Raw genomic sequence first — 27300 nt, forward strand, 5'->3', positions numbered from 1 at the left:
ATTGGTTAGGACACTTTTGGAATACTGTGTTCAATTCTGGTCTCCCTGCTATAGAGAAGATGTTGTTAAACTTGAAAGGGTTCAGAGAAGATTTACAAGAATGTTGCCAAGGTTGGAGGATAAGCAATATCAGAGGAGGCTGAATAGGCTGGGGTTATTTTCCCTAGAGCATTGGAGGTTGAGGGATGACCTTATAGAAGTTTATAAAACCATGAAGGGCGTGGATAGGGTGAATAGACAAGGTCTTATTCCCATGGTAAGGGAGTCCAAATTAGAGGGCATAGGTGTAAGGTGAGAGGGGGGAAATGATTTAAAAGAGATCTAAGGGTCAACATTTTCATGCAGAGGCTGGTGCACGTATGGAATGAGCTGCCAGAGGAAATGTGAAGGCAGGTACAAAAACATTTAAAAAGCATCTGGATGGATATACGAATAGGAAGGGTTCAGATGGATATGGGCCAAATGTTGGCAAATGGGATTAGATTAATTTAGGGTATCTGGTGAGTATGGACGAATTGGATTGAAGAGTCTGTTTCCATGCTGTACAGCTCTATGACTTGCACATGCGCTTTCAGAAAAAGATGAAGTTGAACACCTAGTGTAATGATTGTAACAAGATCAACCAAGTGTACTTCAGAGAATACGAATTCCCTGATTGGGCCGGTTAACTTGGTCCAAACAGGGAGCACTGCATGACAGATATAAACAGGAGTGTCTTCCTGATGGTGGAAATTGAATAAAGATTCATACACCTTGTGTCTTTCACTATGTCTCACACCTGCACACACACATGGTGCTTGGGAAAAAAATAAGCACCATCGCGGTTAGGCAGTAAATAAAAGAGATTTTAAAAATAAACAGGAATGTGGGACTTGGGGGGAAAAAAATAAACAGGAGTGTCAGAAGTTCTGTTCACTCTGAGAGCCATCTCTGAGGAAGCTACACCAGTGTCAAGGACTAGGCACGCGTAAACAAAGCGTGACTGGATGATGGGATACCGGCTTCTGTGGAGTTAATTCAGTGGCGATGAGAGTGGGTTTAATGATGTAACCATGCAAAAGTGCCTACTAGTTGAAGCACAACTGGACTTCAGACACTACAACTGTCTTTGTCATTAGAAAATGCACTAAGTGAAATGTATGAATTACAGGGTATGCCACTTGGAAATATATCGCTGTTCCTTCACTGTCACTGGGTTAGAATCCTAGAAATCTCTCCCTAATGGCACTATGGAGAGAGTGGACCGTAGCAGTTCAAGAAAGCAGTTCACTGCCACCCTTTCAAGGGCAATTGGAATAGGCAATAAGGCAGCCAGAACGCCCTGACCCACAAATGAGTAAATTGAAAAAACAATGGTATTACTAAACAAACCAGATCCCAGAATAAAAACCTGGCTTGATAGGTCACATGTTTTTGTTTAGTTAGTTAATGTGGTGTTTCGTCACAAACGTATTCACATAAGGCTTCAGATGTTCTTTAACAGCAAAACAGAATTTGCTTACACAAAGGAGGGGGAAAAGGCTGTATAGATAAAGGAGGGAGAAAAGGCTGTATAGATAAAGAAGATAGTTTAGAAAACTCTCAATACAAACATCAAAACAAAACTTCAACTTGTTTCCCTAAACATTCTGCAACAGAGACTTGGACAAAATAACCTCAATTCTAAGTTTCTACTTTTCTGATTCCTTCCAGGTTTCCTCTCTAACTGTCAAATTTATGATTCCTCTTAGAACCTGATATAAATTTTTCACAATTCTGAAAGGCCAAGTTTTTCTTTTAAATCCTTATAAGTTGAAGATCTGTATCCACAACACTGCTGGCATGGAAGCTGCACCAACTCAAAAAAAGTGCTGCTGCAGGGTCTAATTTGCTATGAACTTGCATCACAATCAACTCAACTCTTTTCAAAGAAATTTTGATGCTTTCTGAACTAAACAAAAGTAATTGCATAAAATGTTTATACTGCTAGTCATACACCCAAGATGTGGATGTGCCAGTGTAAGACTGGGGTGGACAAAGTCAGAAGTCACATGACACCATGTTATAGTCCACCAGGTTTATTAGAAATCACAAGCTTTCAGAGTGCTGCTGCTTCGTTAGGTGAAGTGGAGGGAAGTGCATAAGCACAGAAGATATAGACAGGGCTAATAACAAGATAATTCCAGATAATGAAGAGAGTCAACAGATAAGTACAGATAGTGTGAGTGCAACGTCAAAAGGCTGAACAACAAGTCTTTGCAGGTGATCAATAGTGTCAAAAATGTGTCAAATAAAGTGTCAACAGCTGAATAGCAAGTCATACACAACAAAAGAATCAACATCCTATTTCATTAATACTCCAAATCTCTTGCTTATAGTCATATCTTCTTGGAACTGAAGCTTTTAGGTCACTATTGCAGAATAACCTCCCGATTGTATGTTATAAAAACTCTTCACAGCACTCACTTATATCCAGATATTGATTTTTTTTAAAAACCCAAATCCCAAAAGTACTTATGTGTTTTCATCACAGCCTGCTTTTTAACCTCTAGCGACTTATAAACAAGAGCCCCTAGAATTCCTCTGCCATGTCACAGCTCTGCAATCTCTCACCATTCTTCCAACTAAAATGAATATTTCCTGTACTTTGTACACCATTTGATAGGTCTTTGCCCATGCACTAACCTCTCTCTTTGGAGCTTCCTTATGCCCTCTTCACAAACCACACTCTTTCCTACCTTTGTGTCAAATTTAGCAACAATGTCTTCAATCACTTCACCCAAATTATTTATATAAATTATTGAAGATCTGTCTCAGCATTAATCCCGAGTGGCAAACCATTTATTCCATCCTGCCATACAGAAAATGACCAATTTGTGCTTATTCTCGGTTTTCTGTTAGCTAGTCCCAAAACTAGAGGGCATAGGTGAGGTTTGAGGTGAGGGGGGGAAAGATTTAAAAAGGGACCCGAGAGACAATTCTTTCACAGAGTGATGTGTACATGGATGGAGATGCCCGAGGAAGTGGTCGAGGCAGGTAAATTACAACATTTAAAAAACATTTGGACAGGATAGGAAAGGTTAGGTGGGATATGGGCCAAATTCACGTAAATGGAACTCTGAAAACTGCTCAACATGGGCTAATTGGACTGAAGGGCCTGTTTCTGTGCTGTACATCTACAACTCTAATCAATCTTCTACTCGTGTCAATATGTTGTCCCACACACAGACCAGACAGATATGCAAACCAGTTGCATTGAATTGTGTTAATGAGACAGTGGAACTAAGATATTAAGTAAAAACAATGACTGCAGATGTTGGAAACCAGAGTCTAGATTAGAGTGATGCTGGAAAAGCACAGTTCAGGCAGCATCCGGGGAACTAAGATATTAAGCCAAGTGGATGTAGCATTCACTGTCAAATTGGATCAAACCAGACAGACTTGCAAGCCCTGGGGCGGCAAGGTGGCTCAGTTGTTAGCACTGCTGCATCACAGCACCAGGGACCCAGGTTCGATTCCATCCTGGATGTGACTGTCTGTGTTGAGTTTGCACATTCTCTTCGTGTCTGCATGGGTTTCCTCTGGGTGCTCCAGTTTCCTCCCACAGTCCAAAGATGCGTGGGTTAGGTGGACTGGTAATGCTAAATTACCCATAGTTTCCAGGGATGTGCAGGCTCGGTGGATTAGCCATGGGAAATGCAGGGCTACACGGATAGGGTGGGGAAAGGGTCAGGGTGGGACCCTCTTCAGAGAGTTGGTGTGGACTTGAAATGCTTAATGGCCTACTTCCACACTGTAGGGATTCAATGATTCATTCACCCTGATTCACTGTTCATGAGACAAGGCTGCAAAGGTTTCAGGTAAAACAACAGACCTGAGGTTCAGTAAAATTGTTTTTTTTAAGACAGACAAGGCCCTAGGATTAGCTCAAGCAATAGAGAAATTATAATATCCAATACTGTTTTACACGATCCTTCCTGGGACCAAAACTCAATTTACATGAAATAACTGAATTATGCTAATTACCTTATTACCTCAAACCACTTCATCTGATGAAGGGATTACACTCCAAAAGCTTGTGATTTCAAATAAGCCTGTTGGACTATAACCTGCTGTTGTGTGATTTTTGACTCAAACCACGATGACTCGATGATAGTGATCCACTATACTTGAGGATGGCCCGAATAATAGGCCACTCAAATCAGAGAGGTATCACACAGTCCAGACAGAATATCAGAACCATGAAGCAGGAACCTTGGAAGCAGGAAGAACAGTTTCAACTTCAGTTCAACCAGGTGTAATTGGGGTAGACAAACTTCTCTACCACCTTACATACAGTTGTACAGCACAGAAACAGACCCTTCGGTCCAAACTCATCCATGCCTACGAAATATCCTAAGTTAATCTAGTCTCATTTGAATAGCCAAGGTCTTTTTTCCAGCGTAGGAGAGTCCAAAACTAGAGGGCATAAGTATAAGGTGAGAGGGGAAAGATATTAAAGGGATGTAAGGGGCAACCTTTTTCACAAGAGGGTGGTGCGAGTATGGAATGAGCTGCCAGAGGAAGTGACAGAGGCAGGTATAATTACAAAATTTAAAAGACATTTGAACAGGTATGTGAATAGGAGAGAAGAATATGAACCAAATGCAGGCAAATGGGACTCGCTCAGTTTAAAATATCTGGTCAGCATGGATGAGTTGGGCCAAAAGAGTCTGTTTCCATGCTGTATTACTCTATAAATTTGGATTGTTTATGCTACAGTGGAGGCTGAGGGCTAAACTGATTTAAATACATAAAATTATGAAAAGCATGGATAGTTACCACTTTTAGGGAGCTGTGGACTTGGAACCCAAGATCCCTCTCAGTATCAAAGCTCCTAAGGGTCCTATCATTAAGTGCATACTTTCCTCTTGTATTTGACCTCTCAAAATGCATCACCTCACACTTGCCATTTTTCAAACCAGCTTTTCAAATGACATATTGATATACTCCATTTGCATCCTTATAATCCAAAATTCCACCAATTTTTGTGTCAGCAGATTTTAGATTTACATTAAATTTTTATTGTCATGTGTACTGAAGTATAGGAGTAAAGGAGCACAGTGAAAAGTGTATAGTGTCACTACATATGGCACCATCTTAGGTACCAAGGTACAAAGTAGTAAGAGAAACCAAAGTTAAAACGTTAAGCGGACTTGGCAAGATGGCGGCAATTCTGTAGAACTGCTGTGGACAGCTCTGCCCAACAGCCAAGGCACACTGGTGTTTTTGCCATTCCTGGCCAATTTATGTGGTGGAATTATTAGTTTAAAACCTGACAGAACGCATATTTGTTAACATTTGGGAGTGGGAAGGATGCCAAAGGGAAAAGGAGCGAGCAAACAGCAGCAGGGAGGACACTCCCCTGAAGCATCTTCCACACCAGAGACTACAGCATCATCAGCAGCCTCTCCTGGACACCCCGGGAACCTGACAAACTCACAAGGATTGGCTGCGGCGATGGAGAGACTTACCTTGAAAGTTGGGGCTGTGATCGAGGAGATCCATGGGGAGGTTCGTGCCGAGGTCCAACCTATCGTGTCCATGCTGCAGAAGCATGAGCAGGAGATGCAAGGCCTCAGGAAGAGGCTGGAGGAGGTGGAGGGTCGATCTAAGGCCTTCTAAGCTGCGATGGAGCCCTCATCCAGTTGGATCCAGGTGCTGGAGCGAGAGATCCTGGCCTTGCGAGACCATATCGATGACCTCGAAAATCAAGGTCGGAAGATAAATCTCTGAATTGTCGGGCTCCCTGAAAATGAGGAAGGCGAGGGGACAGTCAACTCCTTTGAAAGCTGGCGTCCAAAGCTTTTGGGCCTTCACATAGAGTCCGGCAGGCTACAGATTGAAAGGGCTTATCGGATTACAGTGCACAGGTCTGGGCTGGCGCAGCACCCCTGCCCGTACTAGTGCAGTTCCACTCATATAAGGACAAGCAAAAGGTGATAGAAGCTTCGAGATTACTGGGAAATGATCCGCAGGCACTGCTGTACAAGGGGTCAAAATTCATGTTTTTCCAAGATTTCTCAGCAGCTTTAATTCATAAGCGGAAGTCCTTCGATGGAAGTTAAAAAGAGGCTGAGGAATCTGGGCATCCAGTACGCCATCAGATATCCTATAGTACTCCGATTCAGTCATGAGGACTCAGTTTACACATCTGTCTCAGTGGATAAAGCTAAAAACTTTGTAGAGACTTTAAAATAGACAGGCTGGTCTAAAGAAGAATACGGTTAATGTTTGTTCTCTTTTCCTTTTTTCTCCATGTTTTCCCTTTTTTTATTCCTTTCTTTCTCCCTAATAATTTCTTTTTTTGGAAAGTGGGGGGAGAAACTTGGAATAAATTGTACCTTTTTTTAGTAACTGGATTTTCAGATGGGAAATCTTGTGGATGTTCTTTGTGGTCTCCCTTTTTTTTTGTTTGTTCTGTTTCTCTTTTAGTCACAAGTTGGGGTGACATGAAGCCAGGGATGGGTGGAGTGTTCATCCTGACTTTGTCTTTTTTTCTGTTGATTTAAGGATCATCTCCTTATGTTTTATTTTCTGGCCTAAGGCTGAGGCATAGTCCAGGTTTGAAGCAGCTGTGAAGGAGGGGATGGATAGGGTGAGCGCCCCCTATTAGCGGGTGAAGAGTCTTCCATTCAAGGTTCTGTAGTTGATTTTCTTTGTAGTTTTTTGGTAGTAATAGTTGTTTGTAGTTTTGATAGAGTAGTTTTTGTATACATAATTCTTCAACGTTAGGAGTCTTTATTTACTTGTGCTCGGCCCTTTGTAAGCAGGGCTCCCCCTCCCAGGGGTTCAAGGGTCTCTGAAAGGGAATATGGCTAAATGTCTTATAAAATGGTGCACCTGGAACATCAAGGGAAGTCATGCGCCTGTTAAAAGGAAAAATGTGCTTTCTAGCCTTAAAAGGGAAAGGGTTGATATCGCTTTGTTGCGGGAAATCCATGGAGAACACCTCAAGTTAAAACAGGGGGGTTATGACAGGGTATTCTTTACATCCTTTACTACTAAAAGTATGGGAATGACAGTACTTATCCAGAAAAAACATTAATACAGCAGGTGAAAGATGAGCAAAGACGTTTGTGATACTTAAAGCCCTGATTCATGGGGAGGAATATGGCATTTTAAATGTCTACTGTCCTCCTGCGCATCCGCTCAAATTTTTGATTACTGCTTTCTCTAAGTTAAGTGTTTTTGGAACATGGCACATTATTATAGGGGGGGGATTTTAATTGTCTTTTGGATCCAAAGTGGACAGGAAGCCGAGTGGGTCCCCAACTATTTCTTTGCAGGCCAAGCAGGTCGCCAACTTTTGCGAGAAGTTGGGGCTGGTGGATATTTGGTGATATCTTCACCCTACTGGCAGGGACTTCACCTTTTTTTTCAAACCCACATAAATGTCACACGAGGATTGATCTCTTTCTGGTCCCTCAGTCCTTCTGGATTCGATTCTGGGCTGTAAAATTGGGAATATAGCTATCTCTGATCACGCAGCGATATATTTGGAAGTTAAGGCCAAGAGCGAGTGGCTAGGTTTGCGGCACTGGCATTTGGACCCTTTTCTCCTTAAGGATTCCAAATTTGTGGAATATCTTTTGAAGGAGTTTCAGGAATTCTTGACTACCAACTCAGGCATGGCTAATAGCCCGTCTATGCTGTGGGAGACTGCTAAGGCCTTTGGTAGAGGATTAGATATTTCCTATTTGGCTAGCCGGAAACGACAGAAGGAGGAACAGCAGTATCTACTTGAGACGTGGTTGAAAGCCCCTTTGGTGACTACGCTACAGTGGATCACGGCCCTGCGGGCTGCCTTGAATTTGATACTGACACAAAACGCAAAGAAAGAACTTGCTTTTACTAGACAAAGGCTGCATGAATATGGGGATAGGCCACAGAAGTACTTAGCGTACCTGACTAAGAAAAAGCATACTCCCCAATCCATTGCTACAATCAGACAGCGCCAGGTTCCTGACATACAATGCTATAAAGATTAATTCGGCTTTTTGGAGTTTTTACTCTGTATTGTATCGGTCTGAACGTTGCAAGGACTAGAGAACTAAAATGGAGGCCATTTTTAAGAACCTGGACCTCCCAGGAGTAACCTTGGAACAGGCCTCTCTCCTTAATGCCCCCTTGACAGTTCAGGAAATACAGGAAGCAGCTAGGCAACTTATGAGTGGGAAAGCACCTGGCCCTGATGGTCTCCCGGGTGAGTTTTATAAGGAGTTTATAGGGATTCTGTAAGGGCCGATGTTGGAGATGTACAATCACTCTTATATGCATGAAAGCCTACCACCATCTTTGAGAGAAGCTAATATTTCCTTAATTCTTAAGAACGGGAAGGTTCCTGAGGATGATGCTCATACAGGCCCATCTCTCTATTAAATTCAGATTTCAAGATTCTGTCCAAGATCCTGGTGCTGAGATTGGAAAAGGTGTTGCCCCATATTGTTAAAGAGGACCAGACAGGCTTTAAGGGGTCATAGGTCCTCGAATAATATTAGAAGGTTGCTGAATATGGTCCAAGTTTGTCAGCAACGATCGATTTGAGAGTTGGCGATTTCCTAAGATGTAGAGAAAGTATTTGACCAGGTGGAATAGCCGTATCTTTTTTATGTCTTAGAACAGTTTGGGTTGGGTGGGGTCTTTGCTAGGTAGGTGGAGGCTTTATAATCGCCACCCTCTGCTGCTCATCCCCCATGGGGTGAAGCCTGGGAATTATAGGATTGGTAGGGGTAGTCGGCAAGGCTGTCCCCTCTCACTGTTGTTGTTCACATTGGTGACAGAGCCGCTGGCAGAGGCCATTCATCAGAACGTCCACATAACCGCTCCAGAAGTGGGATCGAGGGCACACAAGATTACATTCTACCTGGATGATGTCCTTCAGTTTTTATCAAACCCGATGACCTCCACACCCTACTTGATACAATGCCTCAATTCATTTGGGGCTATTTCAGGCTATAAGACTAACTTTGCTAAATCAGAGGCTTTGCCTTTGGGGAACCTTAAGGATGTGCCAGAAATTGAAGGTAGCCCTAAGTTCCCTTTTGAGTGGTCACGGGCAGGGTTCCAATACCTAGGCATTTTTATTATCCTCAAGTTTGAACTAACTTTATTATTTTGGACTAACTTTGCTCACTTGGTCGATAACATTAGGCGGGATTTCCAGAGATGGGAGGCTCTTCCAATTTCATGGCTGGGCTGAATATCCCTCATTAAGATAAATGTTCTTCTTCGTTTGCTTTATTCCAAGTGTATCCTTCCTATAATCTTTCCCAGGTCAACACTGCAGAAGCTTATGGGATAGTTTGGCTCCTTTGTCTGGCATAGTGGGCAGCCCCTCATCAAACTTACTAAATTGCAGTTGCCTCAAAAAGGGGGAGGAGTTGATTTCCCAGATAACAGGAGGTATCAGTTGAGTTCCTGCTGTCCTTTGTCTGCGGTTGAATACGCAATGATCCAAACTCAATATGGCTGGATATCAAGGCCTCTCAGGCAAACAGCCCTCTTATTAACCTGTTGTTCATGGATAAGATGAGGACAGTTATGGACCACTGCCAGAATCCCATTGTCATTAGTACAGTCAGGTCTTGGAGGGCGATGCGTCAGAATGAGGGTTGCTTACCCAAGACTTCGCTACTTACACCTATAGTTGACATGCCAGGGTTCCAACCTGGGATGATGGACTCAGGGTTCAAACTCTGGGCAGCGAGAGGAGTTTCTCGTTTGGAAGACTTGTTTCAGAGGAAAGTTATGATGTCTTTTGAGCAACTGAGCCACAAAATATGGTTTGCCCAGCAGAGATCTTTTTCAGGTTAGGGATTTCATCCAGAAGACGACTACGCTTCTCACTAAACCCTATAAGCCTGATACAGAGAGGTTGTTGCTATGTTCCACAAGTACCCTTTCGGTTAGTGCCTTCTATCACCTGCTGGGTGGCAGGGCCTGGCAGGATATTAACCGATTATGTGAGCAAGAGCTAGGAGTCGAGATCTCTTCTGAAACATGGGAGAACCTATCGGAGAATACTTGAAAGATCTCAACCTGTAATAGGACATGTGCTACGCAGTTAAATGTTCTGCAAAGGGTTCAATTGGCACCAGACCATCTGGTGAAGTTTGAAAAAGGGGCATCTTTAGTGTGGCCCAAATGTAAAATGAGTGTAGGCACTCTTACCCATTGCTTCTGGACATGCCACAGGCTCAGTGTTTATTGGAGCACTGTGGTGGGAGAGACAGGGAGGGTATTAAGGACTGAATTCAAAGTAGACCCGATATCTCTCCTCTTAGATCTACCAAATTTACCATCTTTAGACTGGCATGGGAAGAAACTATTTAATATTCTTGCATATTGTGCACAGAAGAATACTCTCATGAATTGGGTGTCTGAGAACCCGCTGGGCTTGCTGGGATGGCAGAAATTAATTATGGAGCACATTCACTTGGACTTTTATTTTTTACAAACCTGGTGCACCACACAACAGGCCGTTTTTATAAGACACGGCAGCCCTAGTTGAGTTATTTGGCTATAGATTTGCCAGCTATCTTAATTAGGGCGTTTGATTCACCAGGATGGTTAGGTTTGTCGAGCTCTGGGCCCTGGAGGGGGTACTTATTTATTGGTGTTGCTTTGCACAGTGTTAGGGTTTGCTTTGTATTGTAGGGTAGGTTCATAGTTAGTAGAGAGCAGTCATATTGTAATTTGTGTTTTTTCTCTTTTTATTATACTGATATTTGTTATTGATTGCATTTTTCAATAATTTTGCGTTTGTAAAGTTAAAAAGATTTGTAATAATATTTTTACAAAAAAGTTTAGCATTACTTCATAGAATAGTAGAAAAATAAAGAAATAAGGTAATAGTTAACATTGAAGTTGTTTGCAGTTTAAACTATGAAAATAAAGGAATAAGTTAAAAGTTCAACAATCTTTGATCAGTCATAGAGTCATAGAGATGTACAGCATGGAAACAGACCCTTCGGTCCAACCCATCCATGCCGACCAGATATCCCAACCCAATCTAGTCCCACCTGCCAGCACCCAGCCCATATCCCTCCAAACCCTTTCTATTCATCTACCCATCCAAATGTCTTTTTAATGTTGCAATTGTACCAGCCTCCACCACTTCCTCTGGCAGCTCATTCCACACCTGTACCACCCTCTGTGTGAAAACATTGCCCCATAGGTCTCTTTTATATCTTTCCCCTCTCACCCTAATCCTATGCCCTCTAGTTCTGGACTCCCCAACCCCAGGGAAAAGACTTTGCCTATTTATCCTATCCATGCCCCTCATAATTTTATAAACCTCTAAGGTCACCCCTCAGCCTCCGACGCTCCAGGGAAAACAGCCCCAGCCTGTTCAACCTCTCCCTATAGCCCAAATACTCCAACCCTGGCAACACCCTTGTAAATCTTTTCTGAACCCTTTCAAGTTTCATAACATCTTTCCGACAGGAAGGAGACCAGAATTGTACGGAATTTTCCAACAGTGGCCTAACCAAAATCCTGTACAGCCGCAACATGACCTCTCAACCCCTGTACTCAATACTCTGACCAATAAAAGAAAGCATACCAAACGCCTTGGCCTATCTCACTCTCCAGGAGACCTCAGCGGTCTGTTCACAACATGTCCACTGCAGCTGAAACTGCCATCTCTCTGATCTCCCTTGGTGCCTCAGGAACACATTCGGACAGGAGCCACTCACGCCAAGCTGAGACACCTCCATGAGCTGCTGAGAGACTCACCAACATACTGCCAAGAGCAAGGCAGGACCCTCTACAAGGGAAGTGGATACCAAGAGGGGGAAAAGAGGAGCAAGAAATGAGAAATAAACAGAAGGAGCTCCGATTGGAGCATCCAACTCCACCATCATCTGACTGAAAACTCACTTTATCCCAGAAATGTCAAATATTAGGGTGCATAGTATTATGGTGAGAGGGGTAAGTTTGAGGGAGATGTGCATGCAAAGTTTTTCAGAAGGTGGTAGGTGTTTGCGACATGCTGCGGAGAGGTGGTGGTGGGGAGTGGGGGGGGGGCGTCCTTAGAAGTGGACAGAGCTCAGCAATCACAAAAGCAATGGATCATGCAGTCCAGCCACATCCAGTTCTGAATGGTGGTGGACAATTAAGTAACTCACTGGAGCTGGAGGATCCACAAATATCCCTATCTTCCATGATGGAAAAGCCCAGCACATCACTGCAAAAGAGAAAGCTGAAGTTTGCACAACAATCTTCAGCTAAAAGTGCCGAATGGATGATCCATCTTGGCTATCATGGTCCCCGGCATCACAAATACCAGTCTTCAGCCAAGGCGATTTACTCCACATGATATAAAGGAATGGGTGGAGACACTGAATACTGCAAATGCTACAGGCCCTGACAACATGCCGGCAATAATACTGAAGCCTTGTGCTCCAAGACATGCAGCTCTTCTAGCCAAGTTGTTCCAATACAGATTCAAACACTGGCATCTACCCAACGCAAACATAAAAAGCAGGACAAATCCAATCTGGCCAACTACTGCACCATCAGTCTACTCTTAAACATCAATAAAGTGATGGAAAGTGTCATCAACAGTGCTACCAAGCAGCACCTGCTCAGTGACACCCAGCTTGGGTTCTGTCAGGGCCACTCATCTCTTGACCTCTTTGTCATCTTTGTTCAAATATGGACAAAACAGCTGATCCGGAAGTGAGGTAAGAGTGACAGCCCTTAACATCAAGGCTGTATTCAAACAAGTGTGGTACCAAAGAGCTCAAGCAAAGCTGGAATCAATGGGAATCAGAGGACAAACACCCCACTGCTTAGAATCATACCTGACACATCAGAAGATGGTCATGGTTATTGGAGGTCAGTCAATTCAGCTCCAGGACCTGCAGATTTTCCTCAGGGTAGCGTCCTAGGCTCAACCATCTTCAGAGGCTTCATCAATGACCTTCTCTCCATCAATAAGGGGATTGTTTTTTTTAAACTGGTGCGGACGTGATGAGCCAAAATCTGTGCTACAGATTTCTATGGCTCTATAACTTTAATCCATTAGCTTTCCTAAATACTTGTTGTGCCTTGTTACCATTCCAGATAGTGTTCTCACCCCAACAAGCTGCTTTATCAATGACCTTCTTTCCATCCTAAGGTCAAGAGTAAGGCTGTTTGGCAATGAGTGCACAATGTTCAGCACCATTCGCAACTCCTCACTCACTGAAGCAGTCCATGATCAAATGCAACATGATATGGACAATATCCAGGCTTGGGCTGACAAGTGACAAGTAATATTCACACCACACAAATGTCAAGCTATTACCATCACCAATAAGACAATCTAAGCACCACCCTTGACATTCAGTGGTGTTACTAACACTGAAACCTCCACTATCAACATCCTGGAGATTATCATTGACCAGAAATTCATTTATACAGAGGCTACAAGAGCAGGTCGGAGGCCAGGAATACTGCATTAAGTATTCTCAATGCCTGACTCTCCAAAGCCTGTTGACCATCTACAAGGCATGAGTTAGGAGTGTGATGGACTACTCTCCACTTTGCTGGACGAATGCAGCTCCAACAATATTGAAGAATCTTGATACCATCCAGGACAAAGCAGCCTGCTTGATTGGTACCACATTCACAAGTGTCCGCTCTATCCACCGCCAATGTTCAGTGGCAGCTGTGTATACGGTCTACAAGCTGTACTGCAAAAATTCACCGAAGATACTCAGATAACACCTTCCAGACCCATGACCACTTCCCTCTGGAAGGGCAAGTACAGCAGATATATGGGAACACCATTGCTGTCAGGTTCCCCTCCAAGCCAGTCACTATCCTGACTTAGAAATATATTCTCACTTCTTCAGAGTCACTGGCTTAAAATCCTGGAATTCCTTCCCTAATATCATTGTGGGTCAACATGTGCGTGCAGATGGGATTAGTTTCGAATGGCATCATGACCCAATTGCTGATGAAGGGCTTATGCCTGAAACGTCGATTCTCCTGATCCTCGGATGCTGAATGAACTGCTCTGCTTTTCCAGCACCACACACTCGATTGTGACCTCCAACATCAGCAGTCCTCACTTTCTCCATCATGATTAGCACAAACAAGATGGTCTGAATCCATTATGACAATGAGTTCTGTTCCTGTGCTGTACTGATCTACTTACAATGTGATTTTTCATAAGTCTTCTTTTAAAAATCTCCAATGTCTTATAGTGACCTTTATTAAACACTCCAGGTAATTCCACAAACCTTGAAATAAAATTTATTTTGCCACAAACCTTCAAACCTTAAGTCCTTCAAAACAGAGTAAATACATAACATGCTATTTGCATGCACTAATGTTGTCACACACCAAGAAAGATATGATGCCATACGCCAATGATATTATGGATTGTGGAGATTACTTAAGTGAACTGGTCAGTTACAGCTCATCTTTTCTCCCCCATTTCATTTATTTCTTAAATGTGTCCGTTTGTATGAGAGTAGGGGCTAAAATGAAAAAGGATTAGGTTTAAATCTTACACATTAAGTCGTAGAATCCCTACTGTGTGGAAACAGGCCCTTCAGCCCAACAAGTGCACACCAATCCTTCAAAGAGTAACCCACCCAGACCCATTCCCCTACCCTATGATCCTATGTTTACCCCTGACTAATGCACCTAACCTACACATCCCTGAACACTATGGGCAATTTAGCATGGCCAATTCACCTAACCGGCACATCTTTGGATTGTGGGAGGAAATCGGAGCACCCGGAGGAAACTCACGCAGACATGGGGAAAATGTGCAAACTCCACAAAGACAGTCGCTTGAGGCTGGAATCGAACCCCAGTCCCTGGCGCTGTGAGGCAGCAGTGCTAACCACTGAGCCACCATGCCACTCCAATATTACCTCAGCGTTGAACCTTGCTTTGCTAAAGTGGCTGCATTGTTAATAAACTGTTAAGTCTTTTGTTTGAGCTATAAACCCAATGTCTGATGTTAATTATTCACAAAGCCTGGTTAGGAACCATAAAGGTCAATTTGAAGACCAGTGACGATATTAATTTTACTGTGTTGTGACAGGGTTAGGGTAGCTTATTAATTTGACTGTCTATGTCCATGTCATAACAATTGGTTTAAGTGTTCACCATCCCTTAATGGAACTTCATCTATTATTTTCCTTGTTGGATTAATACATATTCAACTTCACAGTTCAAATCTGTTGTTTTCTATTGTGCTCTGGATAGCCTAATTTTGCTAAGGCTAGCTAACGCCATGCTGAATCAACTGTAATGCTAATACCAAGGGTTGTTCACTCTCACCTCACTTCCTGCTCATTTAATTATCTATGCTTGAATCATGGCAATAATGGGATCAGGACCCAATGGAGTCATAGATCTATACAGCACAGAAACAGACCCTTCAGTCAAACTTGTCCACACTGACCAGGCATCCTAAACTGATCTAATCCCATTTGCCAGCATTTGGCCCATATCCCTCTTTCCTATTCATGATTAGACCTGTTGTAATCCAAACTGAACATTGATGAGCAAGTTATTTATTCAGTATTGCTATATAGCACATTCGACAACACTGTCACTTTGCCAATGACTGAGAATAGACTGACGAGGCAATAATTGATCAGACTGGATTTGTCCTGATCAGAGTTTTTTTTTAAAAAAGATTTATTGCAAAAGGGAAATATCATAGTTACAGTAAAAAGCATATTTTATAAAACAGTGACAAGAAACCACCTCCTCTAACCTTAAACACCAGGGACACATCAGGTAAGCATCTTTTCGAAGGGGGAGAAAACAGTCAGTGGAGCGATGCCCTGTGGTCGTTCCCCTAAAAAACATGTATACCGTTTTGGATACTGTTAGGGGTGCAGGGGGGGTGCGGGGGAGATGACTTACCAGGGGCATGCAGTGGGGCCCAGATTTCTGACAGAGTCTGTCCCTGTTGCACAGAAGGGAAGGAGGGAAAGGAGGAGAGTGTTAGTCATTGGGGACTCGATAGTTAGAGGCTCAGATAGAAGGTTTGTTGGGAACAAACGAGACTCACAACTGGTGTGCTGCCTCCCAGATGCCAGGGTCCTTGATGTCTCAGATCATATCTTAGGGGTTCTGAAGGTAGAGGGCGACCAGCCCCAAATCGTAATCCACGTAGGTACCAACAACATAGGTAGATAGGGGGATAGGGATGGTAAGACAGGATTTCAGGGAGCTAGGGTGGAAGCTGAGAGCTAAAACAAACAGTTATGATTAGATTACTTAGTGTGGAAACAGGACCTTCGGCCTAACAAGTCCACACCGACCCTCCGAAGAGCAACCCAGCCAGACCCATTCCCCTACATTTACCCCTTCACCTGACACTATGGGCAATTTAGCATGGCCAATTCACCTAACCAGCACATCTTTGGACTGTAGGAAGAAACCGGAGCACCTGGAGGAAACGCACGCAGACACAGGGAGAATGTGCAAACTCCACACAGACAGCTGCCAGAGGTGGGAACTGAACCCAGATCTCTGCCACTGTGAGGCAGCAGTGCTAACCACTGTGCCACCGTGCCGCCTCAATCATCTCTGGTTTGTTACCTGTGCCACGTGATAGCGAGGCGAAGAACAGGGATAAGTATTAGCTGAACACGTGGCTGCAGGGATGGTGCAGGAGGGAGGATTTCAGGTTTTTGGATAATTGGGGCTCATTCTGGGACAGGTGGAACCTGTTCAATTAGGATGGTCTTCACTTGAACCAGAGGGATACTAACATCCTGGGTGGGAAATTTGCTGGTGCTATTCGGGTGGGTTTAAACTAGCTGAGCAGGGAGATGAGAACCTGAGGTGTAGTTCCAGTGCACAGGAGGAGGAGTGTAGGGAGGACAGGGACAGGATTTCACAGTCACAGGCAAATGCTGGCAGACAGCAAGCTGGTTTGAAGTGTGTCTACTTCAATGCCAGAAGTATCCGAAATAAGGTAGGTGAGCTTGAAGCATGGATAGGTACCTGGGACTTTGATGTCGTGGCCATTTTGGAGACATGGACAGAGCAGGGTGAGGAATGGATGTTGCAAGTTCCAGGGTTTAGATCTTTCATTAAGAACAGGAAAGGCGGTAAAAGAGGGGGAGGTGTGGGCTTCTTAGTCAAGGATAGTATAACAGTGGCTGAGAGAACTTTAGACGAGGACTCATCTACTGAGATAATGTGGGCTGAGGTTAGAAACAGGAGACGAGAGGTCACACTGCTTGAGTTCCAGGGAGGGGGAGGAGAAGATTGGAAAAATGATTCTGGGTAGGCGTGAAAGAAACAGGTTGGTCATTATGGGGGACTTTAACTTCCCCAGCATTGACTGGAAATGCTATAACTCTAGTACGTTGATGGATCAGTTTTTCTCTGATGTGTACAGGACGGCTTCCTGACACAGTATGGGGGGGGGGAGGCCACTCTGGATCTGGTGCTTGGTAATGAACCAGGCCAGGTGTTTGATTTAGTTGTAGGTGAGCACTTTGGAGAGAGTGACCATAATTAGATTACATTTAGTTCAGCGATAGATAGGGATAGGTACATACCACAGGGTAAGAGTTATAGATGGGGCAAGGGCAATTATAATGCAATTAGGCAAGAATTAGTATGCATAGAATGGGGTAACAAAATGCAGGGAATGCAGACAATGGAAATGTGGAACTGGTTTAAGGAACAGATATTGCATGTCCTTGATAGTATGTCCCTGTGAGGCAGGGAGGAAGAAGTGATAAGGTAAGGGAATTGTGGTTTACTACAGAAATTGCATCTCTTGTTAAGCAGAAGGAGGCGGCTTACGTCTTGATGAGACAAGATGGTTCAGATGAGGCGATGGAGAGTTACAAAACAGCTAGGAAGGATTTAAAGAGAGAGTTAAGAAAAGCAAAGAGAGGATACGAGCAGTTTTTAGCAAATAGAATAAAGGAGAACTCTAAAGCTTTGTATCGGTATGTGAGGAATAAAAGGATGACTCGGGTAGGAATAGGGCCATTTAAAGACAGAAGTTGAAAGTGGAGTGTGGACCCTGTGGAGATCAGAGAGTTGCTAAACAAATTCGGGTTGTTACTCAGGAAAAGGAGAATATTGTAGAAGTGAAGAATGAGGTACAAGATATTAGACTAGAAAGGATTGAGGTTAGTAAGGAAGAGGTGTTATCAATTTGAGAAGGAGTGAAAGTAGACAAGTCCCCTGGGCCAGATGGGATTTATCAGAGGATTCTCTGGGAAGTTAGGGAGGAGATAGCAGAGCCTTTGGCTTTGATATTTTAGTCGTCATTGTCTACAGGTTTAGTACCAGAGGACTGGAGGATTGCAAATGCTGTGTCTTTGTTCAAGAATGGCAGTACAGATGACCCAGGTAATTATAGAGTGGTGAGCCTTACGTCTGTAGTCGGAAAAATTTTGGAAAGGATTATAAGAGATAGGATTTATAATCAACTAGCAAGCAACAATTTGATTTCAGGTAGTCAACATGGTTTTGTCAAGGGCAGGTCATGTCTCACAAACCTCACTGAGTTTTTTGAAAAGGTGACCAAGCTTGTGGATGAGGGTAGGGCAGTTGACATGATGTAGATGGAATTAAGTAAAGCCTTTGATAAGGTTCTACATGGAAGGCTGTTGGAGAAAATGCAGAGGTATGGGTTTGAGGGTGATTTAGCAGTCGGATTAGAAACTGGCTTTCTGTAAGAAGACAGCGAGTGGTGGTTGATGGAAAATATTCAGTCTGGAGTCCGGTTACTTGTGGTGTGCCACAAGGATCTGTTTTGGGACCACTGCTGTTTGCCATTTTTATAAATGACAAAGATGCAGGCATAGGTGGATGGGTTAGTAAGTTTGCAGATGACACTAAAGTCGGTGGAGTAGTGGACAGTGTGGAAGAATGTGGCAGATTGCAGAGGACTTGGATAAACTGCAGAATTGGTCCGAGAGGTGGCAAATGGAGTTTGATGCAGATAAATGGGAGGTGATTCACTTTGGGAAGAATAACAGGAGGCAGAATACTGGGCCAATAGAAAGATTCTTGGTAGTGTGGATGTGTAGAGAGATCTTGGAGTCCATGCACATCGATCCTTGAAAGTTGCCAACCAGGTTGATAGTGCTGTTAAGAAGGCATACAGTGTGTTAGGCTTTATTGGTAGAGGGAGTGTGTTCTGGAGCCATAACATCATGCTACAACTATAAAAAATGCTAGTGCAGCCGCGCTTAGAATATTGTGTACAGTTTTGGTCGCCCCTTTACAGGAAGGATGTGGAAGCATTCAAAAAGGTGCAAAGGAGATTTACCAGGATTTTGCCTGGTCTGGAAGGAAAGTCTTATGAGGAAAGGCTGAGAGACTTGGGTCTGTTCTCATTGGAAAGGCGGCGGCTAAGAGGGGATTTGATAGAGACATACAAGATGATAAGAGGATTAGATAGAGTAAACAGTGAAAGTCTTTTTTCCTTGGATGATGATGTCAACTTGTATGAGGGGTCATAGCTAAAATTGAGGGCTGATTGATTTAAGAGATGTCAGAGGCAGCTTCTTTACTCAAAGAGGGGTAGGGGTGTGGAATGCTCCACCTGCCAATGTAGTTAACTCAGCCACATTAGTGAGATTTAAACAATCCTTGGATAAACACATGCATGATGATGGGATAGTGTAGGGGGACGAGCTGAGAATAGTTCACAGGTCGGCGCAACATTGAGGGCTGAAGGGCCTGTATTGTTCTATGTTCTATGAAAGCACAGAGTTGGTTATTTGAGAAGATGAAAGTTGAGGCAGACTGAATTTCAAACTGATTGGAATGGAAGCAAGTGTAAGGATAAGCTGATGACATTTCTTTACTGGTGGGAATTGAGAAGCAGATTTTGTTCTCGACTTGGATTGCTGTTGTCTTTAAACTTGTTCATGGGATATGAGCATCACAGACATAGGTTATCCATTCCCCAACTGTCCTTGAGTAGACAATGACAGGCTGCCTTCATGAAAAAGTGAAGTCCCTTTGACTCAGCAACAGTAAATGAACAGCTATATTTCCAAAGTTTAATGCAGGACAATACATTTTAAATATACTTGAAATGGTAGCACTGTGCAAGAAGAGGGACGTGGGGTTTCAGGTTAACAAGACTTCAAAAACAACAAATAGATTGGGTCAAGAAATGCCATGATGGATTTTCTGACAAATAGTGTAAGTATTTCAAGTCTAAATGACTTCAGTTGAAAAACAAAGATGTGAAAATTAGGGACATTTTCATTTAAGTAAAATAGATTATGTGGCGATTTGATAGATTTGTTTAAAAATAAAAGATTATAGTACTGAGTGGATTAATTTCTGCGTATTTCCACTCGTGTGAATTTAAAGCTCCGCTTAAAAAACATTTCAAGGATGTTCAAGTGCCAAGTATTACTTCATTTGAAGTCAAAACTAAAACATGACCACAGTCAGATATTTAGGTAAAAACAATGACTGCAGATGCTGGAAACCAGAGTCCAGATAAGAGTGGTGCTGGAAAAGCACAGCAGTTCAGGCAGCATCCGAGGAGCAGTAAAATCAGTCATTCATTTCATGAGATCAGACTTATACACAGAAAGAGAAATTTCATGTGTGAGTACCAAATTAATACAGTGACAGATGAAAGTTAGTCTAGTGTGAATTTCTGTTTTTTTTGTGCAAATTAACCCCAAAGATTAAGTAAATGTTGCTTGTTCTGGGACTTCAGCAAAAACAAAAATCAAGAGACACTCAAGTACAATACTGAAGGTATGCTGCATTGTCTGAGTTTTCTGCTTTAATTTTTCCAAATTTTAAGATTTGATATTATTTGGATGTTAGCATTTCAAGTTAACAATACAGCAACTCAGTTACTGTATTTCCTGTAATTATGACATTTCAAATGTACTCAGTTGGATGAAAAGTGCTGAGAGATGTGGCAATTATGCAAGGCATAATATAAATAATGCAAGTCATCTTCTGTTTTATCTTTGAATGAAGATACCTGTTCAAATGAAGTTATTTTTCAAATTTGGAAATCTAAAGGTTTTATGTTCTTGTGTCTATAGAAACTGCTTCTGCCAACTCAGTAACTCTCCAGTTCCCTTTCCTTGTGCATATTAGTCATATGACAACTTACTGATTGTGAAAGTTGCATTGCTTTCAATTTTTGTTATGTCAAGCACTTCCTTTATAACATTGTATGAGATCAAACTCTGGAAGTGAATGTAGACAGAGAGTTGCAAGCAATAGTATGACTCCATCCATCCTTTTAAAGCCTGTGAGACCTCCGAATTAAGATTAGAATTAACGGTAGATTTGAGGAACAGGAAGATGGCACCGGAGTAGGACACTCCAGCTACAGCTCCTCCACTCTGCCCATTCTTTGACCCTCTTTCCTCCTTTCGGCCTCAAAGCAGGGTTAGCAGAGACACCAGCAACCTGCAGTGACGACCAGCAACCCAATGCAGAGCATGGCGACAGCCATTGGTCAGACCATATGGAGGCTCCCTGCATAGGTTTGTTGCAAAGAGTCTTTGGAGAGACACAGCAATGTTTGTCTTTTTAAGTTCACTTTTGTAGCTAAGGTCATACGGTGTATAGCTATAATCTAACTTTTTTTCCTCCATTTCTCTTTTCTGTAACACATGTTTGTATTGGGTAGGAGATGGCGAGGACTACAGATGCTGGAAAGTCAGAGTAGATAGAGTGTGGTGCTGGAAAAAGCACAGCAAGTCAGGTAGCATCTGAGAAGCAAGAGAGTCATTGTTTCGGGCAGGAGCCTTCATCAGGACTGGAGAGGGGAAAAGAGGGCTGCAAAACAAATACGAGTGTGGTAGGGCTGGGGGAAAGGTAGATGGGATGGCGATAGGTAGATGCAAGTGGGAGGTGATTGTGACAGGTTGTGGAAAAGGTGGAGCGGATAGTTGTTATGGGGGATTTCAACATGCAGGTAGACTAGGAGAATCAGGATGGTATTGGACCTCAAGAAAGAGACTTTGTGGAGTGCCTCAGAGATGGTTTCTTAGAACAGCTGGTGCTGGAGCCGACCAGGGAGAAGGCAATTCTGGATCTGGTATTGTGCAACGAACCAGAATTGGTCAGGGACCTCGAAGTGAAGGAGCCATTGGGAAGTAGTGACCATAAGCTTCAATCTGCAATTTGAGAGGGAGAGGGTACAATCGGAAGTGACAATATTTCTGTTGAATAAGGGGAACTATGGAGCTATGAGGGAGGAGCTGGCCAAAGTTCAATGGTGCAATACCTTAGCAGGGATGACAGTGGAGGAACAATGGCGGATATTTGTGTATATAATGCAGAAGTTGCAGGATCAGTTCATTCCAAAAAGGAAGAAAGATCCTAGGAGGCGGCATGGGTGGCCGTGACTGACGAGGAAAGTTAAGAAACATATAAAGTTAAAAGAGGAAAAAGTTTAACATAGCAAAGATAAGTGGGAAAACGGAGGACTGGAAAGCTTTTAAAGAACAACAGAGGATTACTAAGAAGGAAATACGCAGAGAAAAAATGAGGTATGAAGGTAAACTGGCCAATAATATAAAGGAGAATAGTAAAAGTTTTTTTAGGTATGAGAAAGGCAAAAAAATGGTTAAGACTAAAATTGGGCCCTTGAAGACAGAAACAGGGGAATAGATTACGGGGAACAAAGAAATGGCAGAAGAATTGAATTGGTACTTCAGATCTGTGTTCACTGGGGAAGACACAAGCAATCTGCCTGAGGTAACAGTGGCTCAGTGGCTGAGGAAAGACATTCTGGATATTAAAGGGAGTGCAGTGGAGGTTCACGAGGTCAATTCCTGGAATGGCAAGATTACCTTACACTGAAAGACTGGAGCGACTGGGCTTGTATACCCTTGAGTTTAGAAGACAGAGAGGGGATCTGATTGAGACATAAGATTATTAAAGGATTGGACACTCTGGAGGCAGGAAACATGTTTCCACTGATGGGTAAGTGCCGAACCAGAGGACATAGCTTAAAAATACGGGGTAGACCATTTCGGACAGAGATGAGGAGAAACATCTTCACCCAGAGAGTGGTGGCTGTGTGGAATGCTCTGCCTCAGAGGGCAGTGGAGGCCTAGTCTCTGGATTCATTTAAGAAAGAGTTGGATAGAGCTCTCAAGGATTGTGGAATCAAGGGTTATGGAGATAAGGCAGGAACTGGATGCTGATTAAGGATGATCAGCCATGATCATATTGAATGGTGGTGCAGGCTCGAAGGGCAGAATGGCCTATTCCTGCACGTATTGTCTATTGATAGGTGGGATAGAAGATTGACAGGTAGGACAGGTCAAGAGGGCAGTGCAAAGTTGGAGGGTTTATCTGGGATGGGGAGATTTGGAAACTGATGAATTCAGTGTTGAGGCCGTGTGGGGTTCGGCTCCAGAGGCAGAAGATGAGGTGAGGTTTTTCCCCTCCAGATTGCAGGTGGCCTTGTTTAGGCAGTGAAGGAGGCCCAGAATGGACATAGCATTGGGGAATTGAAGGGAACAGCAACCAGAAGGGGGAGTTGGTTGGTCCGTTTGGACCAGAAATGTTCCCTGAACCATTCCATGAATCGGCGCTCGGTCTCTCCAATGTCCAGGAGACTACATAGAGAGCAATGGATGCAGTGAAGGAAGTTTGAGAATATGCAAGTAAGTCCCTGCTGGATTTGGAATGACCCTTTGGGGCCTTAGATGAAGGTGAGGAGGAAGGTGTGGGCACAGGTACTTCAGGAAAAAGCCCATCCAGTGAGCATTACAGCTGAATATTGATGCAAACACTTCAGCCTTGTCTTTCGCACAGATGTGCTTGGCTACCACATCATTTAAGGTAGCGATATTGACAGCGCCTTCTCGACCTAATAATTGTTTAATTATTCACCATCATTCATGGCTCGTCATGGCAGCTTACATCTGATCCATTGGTTGTCCAACTACTTTGATCTATCACAATGCTACTTCCATTGTTTTGTATACAAGTGGCTCTGTATTGCAGCTCAATAAGCTGACATTTCAGTTTTAAGTATTCCTGGTCTGTACATGGCATGTCCTCGAACATTCTTCATTGAATTTTTTTATTCATTCATGAAATGTGGGCATCTCTGGCTAGACCAGCATTTATTACCATCCCTAATTGCCCAGAGGGCAGTTAAGAGTCAACCACACTGCTGTGCACCTGGACTTAGAGATAGGCCAGACCAGGTAAGGAAGGCAGTTTCCTCTCGAGGGCATGAGTGAACCAGATAGAGTTTTCAAACCAGCAATGACGGTTGTGTGTAGATTCTTAATTTCAGATGTTTAATTGCCATGGCATGATTCAAACTAGGGACCCCAGATCATTACCAGGGTCTCTGGAATAACAGTCTCGTGATAATACCACTAGGCTATTGCCTCCCCCGGGGAGAGTTAATCAGGGTTGATCTCCCAGCCTGATTGTTGTAACCTGTGGTTACAGATAATGGGTGATTATTATTCTGCAGGAGATAGCTCACAGTTCTTCACAGATGATCAGTTGAGTCGTTAGATAGATCTCTTAGTTGTCTGTCCCAATTAGCACAGTAAAACATGACACAATTGAACATGTCACAATGGAAGGCATCCTCCATGTGAAAATAAGTGTCCATCTCCACAAGGACTATGCAGTGGTCACCCCTGCTAAATAACGTCAAGACCAGATGCATGTATGACAGGTGAACTGGTGAATATGAGGTCAATGGTTTTTCTTTCTTTGTGGTTGTGGTGGTAGTGTCATCATAAGCAGTAATCAACAGGTTTCCTTGTCCATGTTTCACCAGATTCCATGAGACTTTATGGGTCCAAAGTCAAGATGGCAATTCTTCACACACATCCCATCTCCACTGCTAAATGCTATTGTGCCTCTACTTCTATTGGATCTGAATTGCTAATATATCTAGGAATGGTGATACCTTGTCTATGCCCTGATTTAGCATGAAAAGCACTTGAAAAAAAATTAAGACAAACTAGAGACTTTTCATTACTTCTTAGTTCCTGGCACAATCTTGCCCATGTCACATCCATGTTGTTGGTTACAATATTGAATCTCTCCATCCACTGAAATATCCCTTCAAGCTACTTCGAGCAAGGGTCCTCTAATTACTTTTCCTACTTTGCAGGCCTCTGGAGGTCTATGCACAGCAGCAACTTTCAAAAATGTAAGCCAATGCATTGTGCACAGAATCTCTGAGCAGTTGTACAGCCATTACTTTCAAGGTGTCCAAGATCCTTGTCACCAAGTGTACAACACACCATCCTGAACTCTCAATCTGCTATAGAGGATACTATATATGCACCACCACCACCACCACCACCACCACCACCACCACCACCACCACCACCACCACCACCAAACCACCAAAATTATGAATCTGCCAAATTACAAGACTCTTCCTGCCCTCCCCTTTCACTCAGCATCCTGATCCAGAATGCCATGGTCAGCATTCTTGTGGTCCCTTCTGATAAACTTAATCCTCATCTTTCAGCATACCAGATAGATCAATTGTGGCTCTCCTTAGTGGAGATAAGTCTAGACAAGAAATACAACCTTACCATCAACATGCAGACCCAAACAGGATACAGAATCATGCCTAAATGGTTAAATAAAATAATGACAATTTGACATACCTGAAAAGGATACTTGTTCTGGCAAGGAATGGGACCACTGTCATGTTTCACTATTTCTGCACACTTGATCCTTTGTATGTCAATGGAGCCCTTTTTGTACTTTTTCTGGAGTAAGATTTAAAAAAAAATTTAAAATAATAAATCAGGAATATTTTAAATTTTAGTCTTACAGCGTGAATTCTGATCAAAGGAATATTCTACTAGCACATATACTCTCTCTGAAATGAGTTCACACACAAGATAGTTTCCACCATAACATCTTGGGCAGTGGTGCAAAATTGGTAGTAGCTGCTGAACATATGTTCAATGTAATGACCACAGGTGGTGTGGAGAATAACAGGCTGTCAATATGCTGTCAACTGATTCAAATGTCTAAGTAAGCCTATAACTAGCAAACTATGTGTCAAATTTAAAATTTAATTGTGAGCCACGTAACTTTAAATGGTAATAATTAACACAACTCTTACATAGTTAATCAACTTTATACCCTTTTTTTGGAAAATTGTCTCTTTATAGCCACATGATCTTTTCTTCCTGTAAACTTCTCATTACTCTTACGAATACCAGTGAAATGATTTCATCTCTTGGTCTGACACTCCTCTGAGTTTCATTCAACCACGTTCCTATTCTTTGCAACATTTAAAACGTTACCTAACTCAACAGCATTATCTTATTTATAAATCACATTATTGTAATTTAAAGTTTAATTTTCATTCTAAAGATGATGTCCAGTTTCCCATTTATGGATTGTATCAGTGGAAGAGGACAGCATATGCAATAACTAATAATGTTATGCTCAAATTGTCAACCATGTGATTATGACTTCTCCTCCAAGTAGAGGAGAAGAGGCCACATGGTGGCCGAGTGGTTAGCATTGCTGCTTCACAGCGCCAGGGACCCAGGTTCGATTTCTGCCTCTGGCAACTGTCTGGGTGGAGTTTGCACATTCTCCCAGTGTCTGCGTGGGTTTCCTCCCACAGTCCAAAGATGTGTAAGTCAAGTGAATTGACAATGCTAAATTGCCCATAGTGTTAGGTGCATTAGTCAGTGGTAAATATAGGGTAGGGTAATGGGTCTGTGTGGGTTACTCTTCGGATGGTCAGTGTGGAATTGTTGGGCCAAATGGCCTGTTTCCACATTGTCGGGAATTTCATCTAATCTAGAAAAGTACCACCCTTAAAAAAAACTTCATAAAACCAAAACTATTGACTGCGACTGCATTTACAAAATGTAATGTTCAGGTGCATAGTTCTTTCTAAGCTGCGCCACAGGTGGACAAGGTGTTTAAGAAGGTACTTAGCACACTTGCCTTCATTACTCAGACCATGGAGTCTACGAGTTGGGGCATCATGTTGAGGTTGTACAGGACATTGGTAAGGCCACCTCTGTAGTACTGTGTACAGTTCTGGTCACCCTGCTATACAGTAATGGACCAGACCAAACTTCCTCAACATATTAAGAAGACAGCTTAGATCCCAAATTTTCTTATATAAAGGCAAGGGTGTTCCATTCCGGATACCTTTCAATTTGTCAAATTAACAGCCTTGAAGCAAAACACACTTTATTCCAACACTAGTTAAAAGACAAAGAAAGAAAGAAGAAATTGGAATAACTTGACTCTGTTAGAAAACTTAACTGGAATATAGGAGGTTGAGGTTTATAAAATCTTGAGGGGCAGAAATAA

General features: G+C 42.8%; 1 protein-coding gene across 4 annotated transcripts in view; it reads right to left on the reverse strand.

The window, feature by feature from the left end:
- tec (tec protein tyrosine kinase) overlaps window positions 1-27300 on the reverse strand; it is a 143400-nt gene that overhangs the window by 91543 nt on the left and 24557 nt on the right. For 3 of the 4 annotated variants that reach the window (XM_072568886.1, XM_072568868.1, XM_072568878.1), the window contains exon 3: window positions 25617-25721. The exons of the other annotated variant lie outside the window; for it this stretch is intronic. In XM_072568886.1, coding sequence (XP_072424987.1) covers window positions 25617-25721 — 105 coding nt within the window. The remainder of the gene's footprint in view (window positions 1-25616; window positions 25722-27300) is intronic. 4 annotated transcript variants of the gene reach the window in all.

Source organism: Chiloscyllium punctatum, chromosome 1 (assembly GCF_047496795.1).
Source record: "Chiloscyllium punctatum isolate Juve2018m chromosome 1, sChiPun1.3, whole genome shotgun sequence".
In the NCBI taxonomy this organism is placed as follows: Eukaryota; Metazoa; Chordata; class Chondrichthyes; order Orectolobiformes; family Hemiscylliidae; genus Chiloscyllium; species Chiloscyllium punctatum.